At 48.6% G+C, this 16,142-nt stretch overlaps 2 protein-coding genes across 3 annotated transcripts; both read right to left on the reverse strand.

Annotated features, from left to right (window-relative positions):
• Nucleotides 1-2,190: 2,190 nt before the first annotated feature.
• Nucleotides 2,191-10,096, reverse strand: LOC120675883 (E3 ubiquitin-protein ligase At1g63170-like). 2 transcript variants are annotated; one of them, XM_039957096.1, is made up of 5 exons: nucleotides 9,928-10,096; nucleotides 8,197-9,016; nucleotides 3,905-4,039; nucleotides 3,539-3,836; nucleotides 2,191-2,718 (listed from the first exon to the last, which is right to left on the reverse strand). In XM_039957096.1, exons 2-5 carry the CDS (start codon nucleotides 8,772-8,774, stop codon nucleotides 2,482-2,484), a joined length of 1,248 nt encoding a protein of 415 aa, XP_039813030.1. In that variant the 5' UTR covers nucleotides 8,775-9,016; nucleotides 9,928-10,096; the 3' UTR covers nucleotides 2,191-2,481. The 2 variants fall into 2 exon arrangements, with proteins under 2 accessions (XP_039813030.1, XP_039813037.1); XM_039957103.1 differs by having other exon boundaries at nucleotides 8,197-9,049; nucleotides 9,928-10,073.
• A 2,558-nt stretch (nucleotides 10,097-12,654) lies between these two features.
• LOC120696023 lies at nucleotides 12,655-14,117 on the reverse strand. The gene has a single exon (XM_039979192.1). It carries the CDS (start codon nucleotides 14,062-14,064, stop codon nucleotides 12,712-12,714), a length of 1,353 nt encoding a protein of 450 aa, XP_039835126.1. The 5' UTR covers nucleotides 14,065-14,117; the 3' UTR covers nucleotides 12,655-12,711.
• Nucleotides 14,118-16,142: the final 2,025 nt, after the last annotated feature.

Raw genomic sequence — 16,142 nt, forward strand, 5'->3', positions numbered from 1 at the left:
TGTAACACATCCTCTGGAAGGTAACCTTTCCCTCTTTCTTCAAATTTTTTTTAGGGGGGGAGTGGGGCTATATGTAAACTTATTTATTTATTTTAATAAAGTAGCTTTCCTTTACATTTCCTATATCCGCTATTTGGTTGTGTGATTAAAGTTTCTGCCCTAAGGATCTCCTATCCTATTCGCTAATTCTCGTTTAAACATCTGTGTGACATCTAACAAAATATCGTGACCGTAGAGAAGTGTTCCCTTCAAGTGGAATTGCTTAGGGAGACGAATAGAAATTTAAACAGTATAATCAAATCCGTAGATATTTAGGAAAATAAGGCTACTTATTAATATGAGCTCACGATACATGAGTAATGAGTAGGATATTACAACCACATAGCACACTGGCTGTCGCGTTGGTCTCGTCAACCCGAAAAGATCCTGCAAAACGTATAAAACTAATCAGCCTCAAAGCATATAAAACAAAATCTTCAATAATCACAAAAGGACAAAAATAATCCTATGCATAAACAAATAACAAGTCACATTTTCTAATCCAAATATTCTAATAAACATATAAACCAAACATTACTGATTGAGATTAGTGCCGGAGCGCCTTGCCCGTGCTGCCCCTACCCATCATGGACACTGACATCTTGACCACCTGGAGCGCGCGCTTGGACACGACCTCGGCGGCGCACCGCCGTACCTCCTGCTCATCAGGCCGCTTCCAGTCGAGCATCTCGAGTCTCGACAAGGCGCTCGATTGACCACGGTGCCGTGCCGACCTCCTCTCCACATTCCAGTCATGAGCTGTCCCGAACAAAGTAGCATTCCATATAGAGTTAAATACACGGGCGACCCTCGAACTTGTCCCCAGGTGCTACTTATGTCTACGAACTCGCAAAATCAAAATCTGGCATCCTGAACTTGTTAAGTTGTGCCACTTAGGTTCATAACTCCTGGCGTGGCGTCACGTGGCATGAATATATGCAAAAAAACTCTCCAAATTTGCCCACGGCCTCAACACGCCATCCCCAACTGCCGCCCCCGGAGAGAGCCGCCGCCGCTTCGCCCCACCGGCCCGCGTGTGCTCTGGAGAGGAGGCGGGGGGATGCCCAGATCCGCTCGAGCTCCGGCGAGGAGTAGGAGGGAGGAGGGAGGGAGGGGCGCCGGCGAGGGAGTGGGCTCGGGGTCCCGCTGCCACTCGTCGTCGCTGCTCGGAGGAAGCCGCGCCGGAGGAGGGAGGAGCTCAAGCCGGCCCTGCTCGCCGCCGGTCCTGCCCCGCCGTCCGGATCTGCTCGGAGCTGCGCCGCGGGCACCGCGGATGGGAGCGAGGACGAGGTAGCGGCGAGGCGGGCCCACGCCCCCGGGGGACTCGCGGCCGTGGGCGCGTGCGGGGTGTGGAGCAGCGCACGGGAGGAGGGATGCGGGACGAGCTCAGTGCGGCGGAGGGTGGAGGAAGAGGAGGATGAGGAGGAGGGAGGAAGGAGGGGGCGGCGCGCCACCACCACGAGCTCCGCCATGCCCGCCGCCACGCCATGGCCTCCACCGCGAGGAGGGGTGCACCGGCACGGAGGAGGGAGGTGGGACGAGCTCGGTGCGGCGGAGGGAGGAGGGAGGGGGCGGCGCGGCATGGAGGCGCCGGGGAGGAAGTGGAAGCGCCCAGATCCGCCCGAGCTTGGCGCGGCGGAGCTCGAGGCGCCGGCGAGGAAGGGAGGAAGTGCACCTTCTTCCCGCGGCGGCGCTCCTGGCGGCAGCAACGGCGCTTGTGGGGGAGGAGAGAGAGATGAAAGAGACGAGAAGGATGTATATATAAAAGATGATAAAACTCAAGAGATTTTTTTGCATATATTCATACCTCTTGAAGCGTTATGGATCTAAGTGGCACAACTTAGTTATGGATCTAAGTGGCACAACTTAACAAGTTCAGGGTGCCAGATTTTAATTTTACAAGTTCGTGGATCTAAATGGCACCTGAAGACAAGTTCGAAGGCCGCTGGTGTATTTAACTCTTCCATATATTTTCGGAATCCCGACAAAAACTTGGCCCATCATCATAAACAAAACGTCTGAAGCAACAGAGATACAGACAATGGAGAGGTGATTGCTTCGATGTAACCTGTCGCCTCACATTTCACCAAGCACGCGGTGCACTGTGCGAGCATAGAGAAAATCACAGAATTGGCAAGGAACACCGAGATCGATGCTAAACACCTGTGAAGTTCCTTGCAATGTACACCTGACAAGTGAACTTCGTGTTTCTTATTTACGTCCTTGGTTAAAAATCTTACATCAGAATATAACAGCACCTCCACAGTACTACGAAAACTTGCCTTCACAAGCACCAGGTCTCTCCATCTGGAGTCAGTGTCATGAAGTCAAGCACGCTGAGTGCAGTTCAGCACTTTCCTTGACAATCAATCAAACCATTGCAACGCCGAGAGCATGGCTCTTTTTTGTGTAAGAGAGGATGTCATAGAAACAAAACATCTTCTATACACTGAATCTCGAGCTAGCTACACCTCTTCCTGCCATCCTATCAACACGTCGGTGGCCAAAGGGCAAGCCGAGAAAGGATCGAACCACACCCCCAATCTCTGTCTTGCAGAGCGGGCATACTGCGTTTATCTTGAGCCATTTATCGACGCATTGCACATGAAAGAAGTGTGTGCAAGGAAGCTCACGGAGCTCATCATCATCGCCATACTTGGTTAGACAGATGCAGCACACCTGCATCAATATCAGTAGACTTCACAGTCACCATACTGTGAAAGAGACGGTACTATGTTACTGAATTATGAAAATAGATATGGTAAGGGTAGGGTTTGGGTATTTGGGCAACTTAGTATCCAGTGGCTTGTGACAATTCATTATGAATTCATGAGGCAGCTCACTAACAAAATAATGAATGAGAAGAGAATACAGAACACAGCATGGATTGATCTAAGAGAGTGCCCAGTTGTTTGAAATGTCAATGCTATGGAATATAGTTGAAACATGAAAGCATGCGTGACAGCATAACTATATGCTACTTCTGTTTCTCAATATTAGTCGACACTTGTGTCGTGTGCACAGATGACAGACCAAGATGCCACAAGTCAGAAAATAGTGATAAATGGCAGTAGCTGCTAGCAAATGACATGCAAGAACCACTTAATCTCTTTCATTCACTTGTGGTAGTGAATGGAAATACAAGTGAACTTCTATTGTCATTAAAACCTATAATGTAAAGTGAGCAGAATAGTATACAGATATCAGAATAATTCAATAACAGAGTAGTGCAAGGTATTACTCAGAGATCAGGAACATTCACCTAGAGCACTTAAGAGAACTATATTATTTTTGAGAATGATAGTAAATATTATTGCATCTCTAGATAACATTTCAACAAACAGCATCAGAAGGATATGCTTTGTTTGTGCGGAATAGAGATGTTAAAATCTCACAGATCCAAAGATAAGCAAACCCTTCAATTTCAGGTTGGAAATGTAAGGCAACGTGTTCGAGAAAAAATATTGTAAGGCAAGAAAAGGATGTGAAAAATACTCACAGCGTCTTCAGCTGAAACAACTCTTTCCTTCTTAGTTCCTGGGCCCAGTATGCCACCCTCATCAAGATTCTCTGAGCTTGAAGCATGGTCAATCCCCCAGTTTTTGTTTCGTTTTGGTTTGAATTTGTAGGTTGGCAATGCATCTATAAGCTCTTGAGTAGCTCCTCTAGTTTGACCCAAATCTTCTTGAAGACGCAAAACAGATATCAAGCATGGAAAGCAGCAGCAAATTGCTGCACACATGATAAAAGGAATGGCATACCCAACACAGCTAAGTGCAAGGAATGCCAAACATAGCCTAACGAGAGACCAAAGTCAGGTGCGAATTCAACAGACTATGAAAGAAACAGAGAACAATGCAGGTACCTGTACATATTGGGAGCGTCTTGAGCATCAGATGAAATACTGCGCCCACCAAAAATCCACACATTTCCAACAACAAACCATACAGCAAAGAAACAGTCGACCGCTGTCTTGAAATGATAAGCCAGTACGCTAAGCCTGTGATGCATAATAAACTTCTGAGTTCAGACAATAATGTTTTTTCAATGTAACATAAAACTAACATATTGGGCCACTCAATTATTCAACAAGCTATAAAAAAACCAATGTTCAGGTCTGTTAGAGTATATTTGGTAGTTTAGATATCGTATCGTAGACTGCCATATGTATCCATGGATTGCCTTGCCTCCCAAGTCTCTGTACTCTATATATACCGGCCAAGGGCTCAATGCAATACAATCAATCCTTCCACCAATTCTATTCTCCTACATGGTATCACGAGTTTAGGTTTCGATCTAGGGCACAACCCCTAAAGCTTCCGCTGCTCGGTGCCTCTTCTCCTTCGCGCCGCCGGTCAGCAGTCCTCCATCATGCGCGACCTTCGCGCCCCCTCGCCGACCTTCTAGCGCACCCCCGGGGAGATCACCCATGAGGATCTCCGCCGGGGGCCGCGCCCCTGTTTAGGCGGCGGATCCTATTGATCCGCCCGACACCATCGTCGTCGTCCAGTAGCATATCGAGATCTCCTCCTCGGGCGTTCATCGTCGCCGCCTCGCCGGGCTGTAGCCATCTCATCTTCGTCGTGTGGAGGCAGATGGCCATCGCCTCGTCCAGTGCTGCCGTGGCGGCGGCCGGGCACAGCCACGCCCCGACCCTAAGCCGCCATGGAGACAGCCAGATCCGGAGTGTCGTTGTTGTGAGGTGGATCTGCTCATCTCCACCACGTCCGCGCGGGGATTGGCCGCCGCTTGTCGCCGGGAGGGAGCTCCACCTCGCGCGTCGTCCAGAGCCACCGGCAGGGCTCCGCTCGTTGCCGGGTCCCTGCCCCTCGCGCCCGCTCGACGGCTGGAGCCGCGCGGCCCCTCCGTGCTGCCGCTGGGGGCGGAGTCGGCCATGTCGTCGCTGGCTGCCATCGCGGGCTGAGGCCGCACGGCCCCTCCGTGGCTGCGCAGCCGTTTCCGTCACAGCCGCCGCTATGCCCTGTTCTCTCTCTCCGTCGGTGATGCAGTCCGGCGTTGGGAGGAGATAAGGGTGAGCGATGGTGCTAAGCGTACCCCGTGACATGCACCTGGAGGATCCTGTTTTTGCTGTTGTATCTTTTTTTGGTTTACTCGATCACTGATCGAGATTGAGTCGCCCACCGCCCGTCGACATCGCTCGCATCTACTCCGGCATCTACATCTCCGACTGTGCGGCCTGATCGGGTACGCGATGCTGAGGGGATGCCTTCCCGTCGCTTCTCGGTCATCCCATCCGCACGTCTTCGTCGTCGGTTCTTCATCGCCATCACAGATCAGGACGCCTCCGCCGACTTCTTCCATCATCGCTCCGCCTCGTGCATACTCGGTCCGTACAACCGACTGCACGATCCACCCGGCTCCGGAGATGTGCATCACCGAGTACTACGCGCGTCTTCTCCGAGCAACAGGGTTGTTGCTGCACCGCCGTGCCTTCTGCCGGCTCTTCAGCAGCATTGCCTCTGGTCACTCGGCCACTCGGTCGATCATCCGGCGCCCAGGCTAGCCACCCAGCGCCCACGATCGGCCACCTGGCCGCCACTCGCCGCTGCATCTTCACCGCCGCCGACAACGTCATCGACTCCGTCCACGCCGTCCTCCTCGACCACGTATGTGACAACGTCCACGACTACGTCACTGCGTGCATCGCACGCTTGGTCTTCGTCAAGCTATTCGAGTTCTTCGCCGACATCGAGCGCTACCACCGCTGCGCTACCTTGCGTCAGGACCGCTGCCTTTTGGCAGCTAGCTCCGCCCGGACTGCTCGCTTTCGGGTTCCTGCATCCGCTACCACACTGCTTCTACTTCGTCCAGCACAACCACGTCGCCAGCGCCGCCTTCGACAACTGCGGGCTGCATCGGCACCTTCTTCTCCGCCGCTCTGCGCACCGCCACCGTCGCCAAGACATCCTCTACAGGTCCCTCAGACGCTGACGCATGGTTGGGGCCCTCTCCCTTGTGCGCCCGGTACTGGCAACACTGGAGCGTGCTTTCGTCCCCGACGCGTTGCTGGGTCTGGCAAACCCAGCTAATGTCTCGGTTCAGGCGTCTTGACCGCATCGACTTCGGCATCAACCCTCTCGTTCCCTCCTCGTCTGCCTCGATTGCATCGTCCCCTTTCGTCTACATCCTTGACGGCCCTGCTCACGTCGACCTCGGCATCGCCTCCTTCCACGACGACTGCCTCGACGCGTCTCTGTCATCACCCTGGCGCCTCTATGCGCCCGCGGCTTCATGTGCGACTGCCTCGGCCAGCCACTCGGTCTGCCACTTGGCGTCCACGACTGGTTACTCGGCCAGCCCCTCGGCTCGCTACTCAGCCGGCCTCCTACGCCTCGACATCGGCTACCTTGACTACTACGTTGACCACAACTATCTTCCGCACAGCATCCTCGACCATGGCTCCACCGCCCTCACGCTCGGCTACCTCGACATCGGCACAAAGGGCTACCGCCTTGTATGAGCTCCTTGTTGGTTTCCACTCCAGTCGCAGCATCAGCATTGCGAGGTCGCTACGACTGCGGGTGGATGTTAGCCTTTGGCTTCTCTTCTCCAGTCTGATCGTCTGCGATGCTCCCGCTACGACTGCGGGGGGATGTTAGAGTATATTTGGTAGTTTAGATATCGTATCGTAGACTGCCATATGTATCCATGGATTGCCTTGCCTCCCAAGTCTCTGTACTCTATATATACCGGCCAAGGGCTTAATGCAATACAATCAATCATTCCACCAATTTTATTCTCCTACAAGGTCCACTACATGTCATAATCCACACACATGATTCTAATCAAACACAAGAGCAAAAGGGACCATTCTTCTGTGAAAGCAATAGAGATTGCGTGGAATTGATTGATTGATTAGGGCAAAACAAGGGTTACAAATATATAGACTGGAAGCCTAAACCCTAAAGGCAAAACCCTGCCGACCTAATCATCCGGGCCTTGCCACAATGGCCGGCCATGGCCCAGGCGTAGCACACGCCAGGGCCCATCACGCAACACACACATATACAATGTCCAACATTCTGCAAAACTAATAAGCCATTTTGCAGCTGACACACTTTTTCTGCTGTTTTTGCCCCAAAGAGAACAGGAGAGTACCCCAATGAGCATACATCATGATACTACAGGATAAGGTGTTCATGAAAATAGTTCGTGCTAGATGCTATGAAGTACAAATTTCTAGGTCAATAAATAAAATACAGGAAAGTCTTAGATTGTTCCAGAAGATGTGAATATAAATCAAAACATGACTAAAGAATATATTAATGTGCTGTAGAATTCTCCCTATGGACCGTGGCACTTACCACATGCTTAAAAAAAACAAAACATGATGTCTTGTAACTTATGCCTGTTTAGTTTTTAAATTTGAAGTGACTCTCCGTGGCACTCTAAAATTGGTAAATGTATTTGAAACTCAGGTCTGGCTGTATGCCTTGGCTCAATTTGACGAAGCATATTAATATTATTTTGTTTAACCCATTGGACAAACAAAAGCAAAGAAAAGGAGCAGTTCTGCGGAAAAAAAGAGAGTTTCTATAGAAATGCATATTAAAACTAACCATACAATCTCACACTACATTAAATGAAATATTGTCACCTCAGACAATGAGACAATGCTACCTTGTAAACCAAATCGATACAAAGGAGCAGTTCTGCGGAAAAAAAGAGTTTCTATAGAAATGCATATTAAAACTAACCATACAATCTCACACTACATTAAATGAAATATTGTCCCCCCAGACAATGAGACAATGCTACCTCGTAAACCAAATCGATACATCACAGATCACACTGTATCATCCACATGGGACACACATCTCATTATGCTACAGCTATCTATGGCAAAATAACCAGTCACTATGACCTTTGCGAATCATCAAGATAATGCTTCACAGTGCAATCTACTCTGTTCAAATCTTCTTTTCCTTAACTAACACATAATGCTGTGTAAACTAAATGATCACTCAAAATAAATTAATTCTTGGACACCCTGGCGACAACAATGAATTTAATTATACTAACAATTTGTTCACTACATCTGCATCAGGTTTCTAATAAGTCTTGTAATATATAGTAATTGAACACCTTTTAAGATCAGGATATTCGAATTGGAAAGAGTTGTGGACCAAAATTTACCTTGGGCAAGTAATTGTTATACATCCAAGATGCCAGACAGTACCACTGCTACGATGATTGCGTCCTTCTGATGACTGAGAGGGAGTCAAAGTAGGATATGTTGTAGGTGGCTGCTGAGGTTCTTGGTCCAAAGGTCTGTTCCGATGAACATAGCGCCAATAAATAAGAGGAAGACTAGCAATGCAGCCAACTGTATATCCAATTATCCATGCAAACAAAGGAGCATGGGGATGCTCGTGTCTCGAAAAGATTAGGATGACAATAGCAGCTGCAACCTGAGCTACATACATGACAATTTCAAACGAGATCCATAAACCAGAGTTCCAAGGACTCCTTCCATGACCATATATACTATCTCTTCTAGGAAAAGATAAATTTCTGGAGCTATATGCAGTTGGTGATGTTGATGGAGAAGACTGTGATGATGGGGTTCGAGTGCTTGTTGATGGCCTATCTTCCTGGTGTGGTTCATCTGAGTCACTGTACATATCTTGATGACTGGTTGATGTTGATGCAGTTTCCCCATGTGTCACATTTATAACATGCTCATGTACATCATCACAGCAAGCATGCTCCATCAATAACTTGGATCATCAATTTCCAGCTCAGTTCTTATGGCAAAAAGGCACTAACATCGTCATTATGGCCAACCATCTGTATGCAATAATGAGTCGCTATCTTTTTAACCAGAAGTAACCACTGGCCACCATGTTAGTGAAAAGCACAGATGGCTGAAATGTTGGTCCACAATCATCTACTGAACTTTGAGTTGTATTCTAGGTAACTTCACTTGCTTCATGGAAGATCGAGGCAGCCTAAGCTACAAATTTGAAACAAAGGATTTCTCATGTACCTTTTGTCATACATACAGAGATAGCAGAGTAATTAATGAATATACTGAAGTGCCATACAAAAATAGATGTCAGCGCAGTAGGCTAAGCGGTAATTGGCAGATATTGGAGTCAACAACTGTGGAAGGCCGTGATATATGGGTTTAATCCTTTCAGCAAGTTTCCAAACAGTTCTGATTGTAACCCTGATTTGGAAGGAAATATTTTTTTTTTGCTATAATTCAGTTAGCTAATGTATATCACCGCTAGCGACAAGGTTTCAACCAATAAGGGCTAAAGCTATTGAAATTAACTCCAGCTGAACCCCAGCACTCCCAATATAATTCAGGTTCAGGAATATAAAGGAAATGCAAATACTCCAATCATATGCAATAAGGGCTAAAGCTATTGAAATTAACTCCAGCTGAACCAAAGCACTCCCAATATAATTCAGGTTCAGGAATATAAAGGAAATGCAAATACTCCAATCATATGTCCTGTACTCAAAGAGTCAACGATGAATTCCATTGCTCACCCATAAGAATGAACTCAGGTTGTAGTAATCACACCACACAATATAATAGAAACGGTTGATATGAATTTCGTGCCAAAAACGCAGGATGAGCCAACCTTGCTACAAAACCCTACAGATCTCTTTTTAACGGAATGATAACTCCAAATACACCGCCAGCAGCTCCTATCACTTCAATCTTGCCCCCAACAAAATATCATAACTCCAAATTTAGCCAAAAACGTCCCACCTAAACCACTCATACCATAGTTCTTGGCGCCTCTCCACAAGGGTTGTTCATAAAAATATAAAAAGAAAAGGAAACACGCACAAAATTGGTTCTTTAGGCAGCCCGAGAGCAGAACGAGAGAGAGAGGAGCCAGAACTGACCAAATCGCCGAGCTCCTCCGATCGATTCGGCGCCCTGCCGCCCTCCCTTCCCTTCCCGGCGGTCTCTGGGGTGCTGGCCTGGCCACAGGAGTCGAGGAGGGGAGAAGGGGGCAGGGGGAGGCAGCCAGGCAGAGCCGCGGTCACACTCGCGACAGCGACCCGGCCCATTTCCTCGCCTCATCATCTCGTGGTGTCCAGGCCTCCGTCCGTGGACCTGGTCCATGGACTGCACGAACTGTGGACCCGGTCTTCCGGTTGATGCAGGCAGCAGGAGGGGTTGGTCTATGGACGTGGTGTATGCGTGTCCGGAGAGCGCGGCTCGCTTCGCTTCCGGGCACGGACAACGTGTCGGCCATGCCGATTTCACATCCTTGTTTAATCTTTTTTTTTTGTCGATGAAGTAAAGCGGGGCTGGGTTTAATCCTTGTTATATAAATAAATACTCCTAACAGCAATACTCGTTGTCATTGCACGCGTCTCACCTGCTCTCAAGATCCTCTGGAACTAATTTTTAGCGCGGCTTGGTTACTTCAATTACGCGTACTTGACAACTCAACGTGGTGATTGTCCATAATTTCAAGTGAACACGTTTCGTAATAAATGTTTAGTTAAGCATTCTTTGAGGCTTTGTTCGAAAATATGATTTGATTAAGTGTTGTTCCAAATTTTTCTACATTTAATTTAGTTTAGAAAATACATCATCCACAACGTTAAAACCAACCTTGAACTACATTTTGTTACTGTATCTATTTGGTATTGTAGGTGTCAATATACCTATCTAAGCTGACCAAAATAAAGAGATTTAGTTTAGAATAAAACTAAAATAGCCTATATTTTGGAATGAAGAAATTCAAAATATCAAGAATACACCTATTATATGAATTTCACTTTGAAGCGCCTCGAATCAAATAAGATTATTTATATATAAGTAAATAGCTACATAACTATTTTTCAATCAGGCAAGGTTACTGTATTTGAACTAAGCGGTATAAATAAATGGAGTTCATACAAAAGGGTATTTACTCACTCCGTTTTAAATTATTAGTCATTTTGGCTTTTCTAGATGCATAAATCATAATTCTAGACATAATGTATATCTAGAAAAACTAAAATAACTAATAATTTGAGATGGAGGGAGCAGTTGATACCATTGCACAATCTCCAAAGAAAAAAGAGGTAGTAAGCCCATACAACCACAAGCAAGTGAGCGGTATGGAAAGAGAGAGAGTAGTAGGTGGGAAGAGAGATATTAATATTTATTTATTTTTAAGAGAAAAATAGTTTCCTGATCCTAACAAAAATTTAGTTTAGTTTTTTTGTCTCTTTTTTATTAAACTTGCTCATTAGACCCAAAAATGAATTTCGCTTTGCTTCTTGACCCTTCCGTACATTCTGTCTAGAGCTGCCCTAAACCGCATATGGGGCCAGCTAGGGCCACGAGCAGGGCACCGCGAACCATGGCACCAAGTCTATCCAGACGACCGAGGCAGCAGATAGCTTTGCAGGTGACTGACAGAGACGACGACCACAGTGACAGGCTCGAGGGGTTGAGCCTAGCATCATCATTTTCATTCCATCACCTACAAATTTGCATTTCTACTTACATGGTGGATTCCTTGTGCTAACATGTTGGATTTAATGTTTTAGCTTTGAGATTGCTGTGGATTCAGATGGAACAAATGTCAAGGATTTGATAGAATCAGTGGTAGACAAATATCCTCCAGGGTATATGAAAGTACTCCCTCCATCCAGTTTCAGTTTTGATAGATATATTTTCATATGACACAATAATCAAGGGCACCAAGTGTGCTTATCAATTTAATAAATACAACACAAATTTTTTGTTGGTTCTCCAATATTTTAACTGAAAATTCCTCGTTAGTGCTATTTATTGTCACAACCCGCTAATAGCAAATATAGTTATCATTTTTGGATATTTGAATTTTTAAAATATATCTATTAAAATTGGATGGAGGGAGTAGCTGACGTCCAGTGCTATGATGAAGCTCTAAAAATCTTCTCTGAAATAAAGTCCGACCTAGAGTTGATGTGTATGTTTAGTAAGCACCGCAAGATAAGATATAGATGTGTTAGAGACGAGGGAGACAAGTGATGGCCGCCAATGCCTGCTGCTTAATTCAGTGCCAATGGGAGGGGGTGTGATGGCAGCATCGAGGAAGCTCCCTACTAGTGCAGGCTCAAACTTTTACGGAAGCAGATGCAAAACAACGGGGAGGTTTGGAAAAGTCCGGTGGAATGGTAGAGTACTTTGGCTCATGTGGTATACTGGTATGGTTGACATTTGAGCTGTCCACGCCGGGCCGCGCAGGCGGTGGTTATTAATTAGGATGGCACGCTGTCACTGGTGTTCACGGCCGCCAGACATGCCGGCGGCGGAAAATAAGCCAATCAAGGAGCGATGGGATACTACGCACAGTGCGCAAGGAGTTGCGAATGGTTAATTACCGGACTTTCGGTAGAAGTTAACGACAGTTTGCCGCAGTCCTTTAATTAGTTTTGTTCAATGTACTGTGTGCTTCTATGGAGTGGGACGTGTCGTATGTTCAGCAGGAAGAACATTGCTTTCAGTTTCAGATCGCGACCCCACGTCGTGCTATTGGGCCATCAAACGGCCAGTCTCACTCGGCCCAGCAGGCTAACAGAAATCCTCTCAAAAGAAAAGCAGGCTAACAGAAATCAAAGCACCTGTGCACCTGTCCGTCCAGCCCACCGATATAGTACATTAGTACTCCTCAAGTCTTTTTGTGATCAATTACAAACGTGTCAGCGGCATGACCTCCTGCGCCTACCGCGCTCATCCGTACTGGCCGTTAAGCTCGGCGGCCACGGCAGCTCGGACGGGAACGCCGGCCCGGCGTACTTATTCCTCTCGTGCTCGCGCTCCACCCGCAGCGTCTCGAGGTCGACGGAGAAGAGCCACGTCTTCTCCTGCGGCGTCACGAGGACGTACGTCCGATGCGCCGCCACGATCATGGCGTTACGCTGGAAGAACCTCTCGCTGCGGCCCGGCAGCCCGAGGGTGGCCTCCCGCAGCCGCACGACCCTCTCGACCACCCACGCCCCGTCGCTGCGGCCCCGGCGTCGCGCGTGGACCCTGAGCTCGTTGCGTACCATCCGGACGACGCGCGGCGCGCCGTCCTCGCCGCCGACGACCCGGAAGCTCCACCTGTCGTACGAGCTGCCGTTGCCGTCGTCGCCGGTCAGGAACGGGACGCGTGAGAACTCCATGGCGGCCTCGTCGAAGGCCAGCATGGCGCCGTCTTCTTCCCCTCCTCCGATCGCCCAGTAGAGAGAACCGTTCGCGCGACCGGCGAAGCTTATGGAGTCGACCGCTCCCGGAAGGCTGACGGCGGCGCTGCTTGTGGACGCGCTCGGCAGGACGCGCCAGCCGCCGCAGTCGCTCCCGGCGGAGAACACGCACGCCACCGGCATGGCGCGGTCTTCGTCCCCCGACTCGTGGTCCTCGTGCAGCACGGCGACGACCCTGAAATCGGACATGCTGATGCGGCCGCGGCGGCCGCCGTCGAGTAAGAAGACGCCGAGGCACGTCGCTTGTTCCGGGCGGAGGATGCCCTGGCACCGCCGCGTCAGGGGCTCGCACACGACGAGGTCAGGGAAGCTGCGGCTGTTGGCGAGCGCGGCCCAGCCGGTCCTTCTCTTGAAGAGGAGGAGGAGGCTGCCGCGGCTGTCGGCGAGCGCCCAGCCGCTGTCGCTGTCCGGAAGGACGTCGTCGAGGGCGAAGCGGCGGGCATCGACGGCGGCGAGCGACGGGGAGGGGAGGAACACCGGGTTGCCCGTCACCGGCGGCGACCCGTAGTCGACCCAGTCGGGGTCGAAGGCGTGGTAGTGGCCTGCGACGCCGGGCGCGTGGAGGGAGCGCGAGAGGAACCCGGGGGCCGCGATCACCCGGCGCCACCGCCTGCACGCGGCCGCGGCGCGCAGGAGGCAGGCCGTGGAGCGGAGGCGGAGGAGGACGAGCTCGAGGAGGTGGTCGGGGACGTCGTGCACGCTCGTCGGCCCGGCGGCCTGCGGCGGCGCTTTCTCCAATGCCCTCTTGCTCTTGGTGGGCTTGTTGTTGTCCCTGCGCCGGCGCCGGCTCTTGGAGTTGGACGCCATGGCTCTCTCGCAGTGGTGCAAGCTACTTCACTGTGACAGTGAAAGTGTCCTGCTCTGGCCGGCAGCTCGATCTGGAACTGGGTGCTTTATTCCGAGGAAGCTATGGCACGCGTTATTCCCCGTGCTCGTTCAGCGTTCGACGCAGCTTGGTCTGCAAGCGTTCCGCGCCCTCCAAGTAGCTGAAGCCGTGTGCGCAGATCGGAAAAAAGAGAGCCGCCGCGTATAAACTAGTAATTATTTTGCTAAACTTGCGTACTAAGTAACTCGTCGGAGTGGGTGTAACTTTTTTTTTGTGCAATTGAATATGAGCGGAATACTAATTGGTGAACAGTCGAGTTACAGGGCAACGAGTAGGTCCTGGTCAGTACAACGGGGACGCCGTTTTACGCGCATCGTGCTGTGAAGATTAGTGATCAATTTATTAATCTATATACCATATCTAAAGCTCGTAACATTGCCTATGGAGAGGATCAGAAATCAACGCAAAAGGTCTCCCAAAGGCTGCCTGGAGTATAGTTTGTCTCCCTGAAACTGAAGGAGGGGCCTAGGTGTCCTTAATCCCAAAACTCAGAATGAAACTCTCCTACTGAAAGATCTGCACAAATTCTACAACAAGGTACATACAACATGGGTACACCTTGTTTGGAGAAACACTATCAGAATGGCAAACTCCCTCGTCACCTTTGAAAAGGATCCTTCTGGTGGAGAGATAACCTCAAGCTTCTGGACAAATTCAAGCTTCTGGATGGGTCCACTTGCTTTTTCTGGACAGACCTTTTGGGAGGTCAAGTGCAAAGTCAAGCTTACTTAGAGCTTTTCTCCTTTGCTAAAATAAATCGCTGAGTTTCCAAAAGGCCGCAAGTTTGGAACCTGGTCATCGGTTGTTCCATTTGCCACTTTCAGAGGAAGCCTTTGCACAAATGGGCTTGTAGCAAAATCTTCTTACTAACCAAACTCTGAGCACTGATGTGGACTGGTGAAGTTACATTTGGGAAAGTCGTCCCTTTTTCTCCTCAAGTAAAGCTTACAGGAAACTTGGTCATGCACAAGTACATCACAGTTTTCAGTGGACATGGAATTCGAGCTGTCAAAATAAGCACAAGGTTTTCTTTTGGATTTTACTCAAAGACAGCTTGAGTACAAGGAACATTCTTAGGCGGAAAATAATATTTTTTCGCTCCTATGATTGCGCTCTCTTCACTAACAACTCTGAGGAAACTTTGGAGCATCTCTTTCTGCATTGCCCCTTTGATGTTGCTTGCTGGGGACTTGTAGACCTGCAAGTACCTCACCAGGCAGACATCTTCTTGGCAGTTGACAGTTTCAAGTCTCAGTTACATACACCACATTTTATGAATATTGTTATACTACTTTTGCTGAAGTATTTGGCTCACAAGAAATGATCTCATTTTCCAAGGCTTGTAGCCATCAACAGAACTGCCGAAGTGTCTTCAAGAAGGAACTCGTGTTGCTTATGCATTGGGTTAAAAGAAAGCATAGAACTTTGTTAGATGAATGAATAGCCCTTTTTGGATAGTGGCTCAATTTTTTTCCTTTCGTTCTTTATTTCTTATAGGTTGCCTGTTGTAAAACTCTGTTCCTTTTGTACATATATAATATAATCAATAGGGGATCCTAATCCCCTCCAGTTTCCTAAAAAAAAAAGCTCGTAATATTTCTACCTAAATTTTTTGTTTAGTCCGCATTGTGTTATTGATAGGTGGGGCTTAGTCCATTCCATTTACAAATCAGACAAGCCCTCCATCCACGACTCAATAACGTAGATTCTTGCAAATTAACGCACAGGCAACTATACGCATCCGATACTTATACCAACTTTGTTTGTAATAATGTACCTACATAATTGCCTAGTTACTAATGATGTTGTTAATCATTGAAAGGTCAAACCGCGAATGGGCCTGTCCCTTCGGTTTCTTTGGCCCCTTGGGCATGTATATAAACAATGGTCCTCTAATGGAATCAATACCACTTACAACTATTGTCACCTCTCATTCTCTCTCACTTTTCACTCTCGACATGTTATCAGCATGCATACTCTATTGACTATGGGTAAAGGA

Source organism: Panicum virgatum, chromosome 2K (assembly GCF_016808335.1).
Source record: "Panicum virgatum strain AP13 chromosome 2K, P.virgatum_v5, whole genome shotgun sequence".
NCBI lineage: Eukaryota > Viridiplantae > Streptophyta > Magnoliopsida > Poales > Poaceae > Panicum > Panicum virgatum.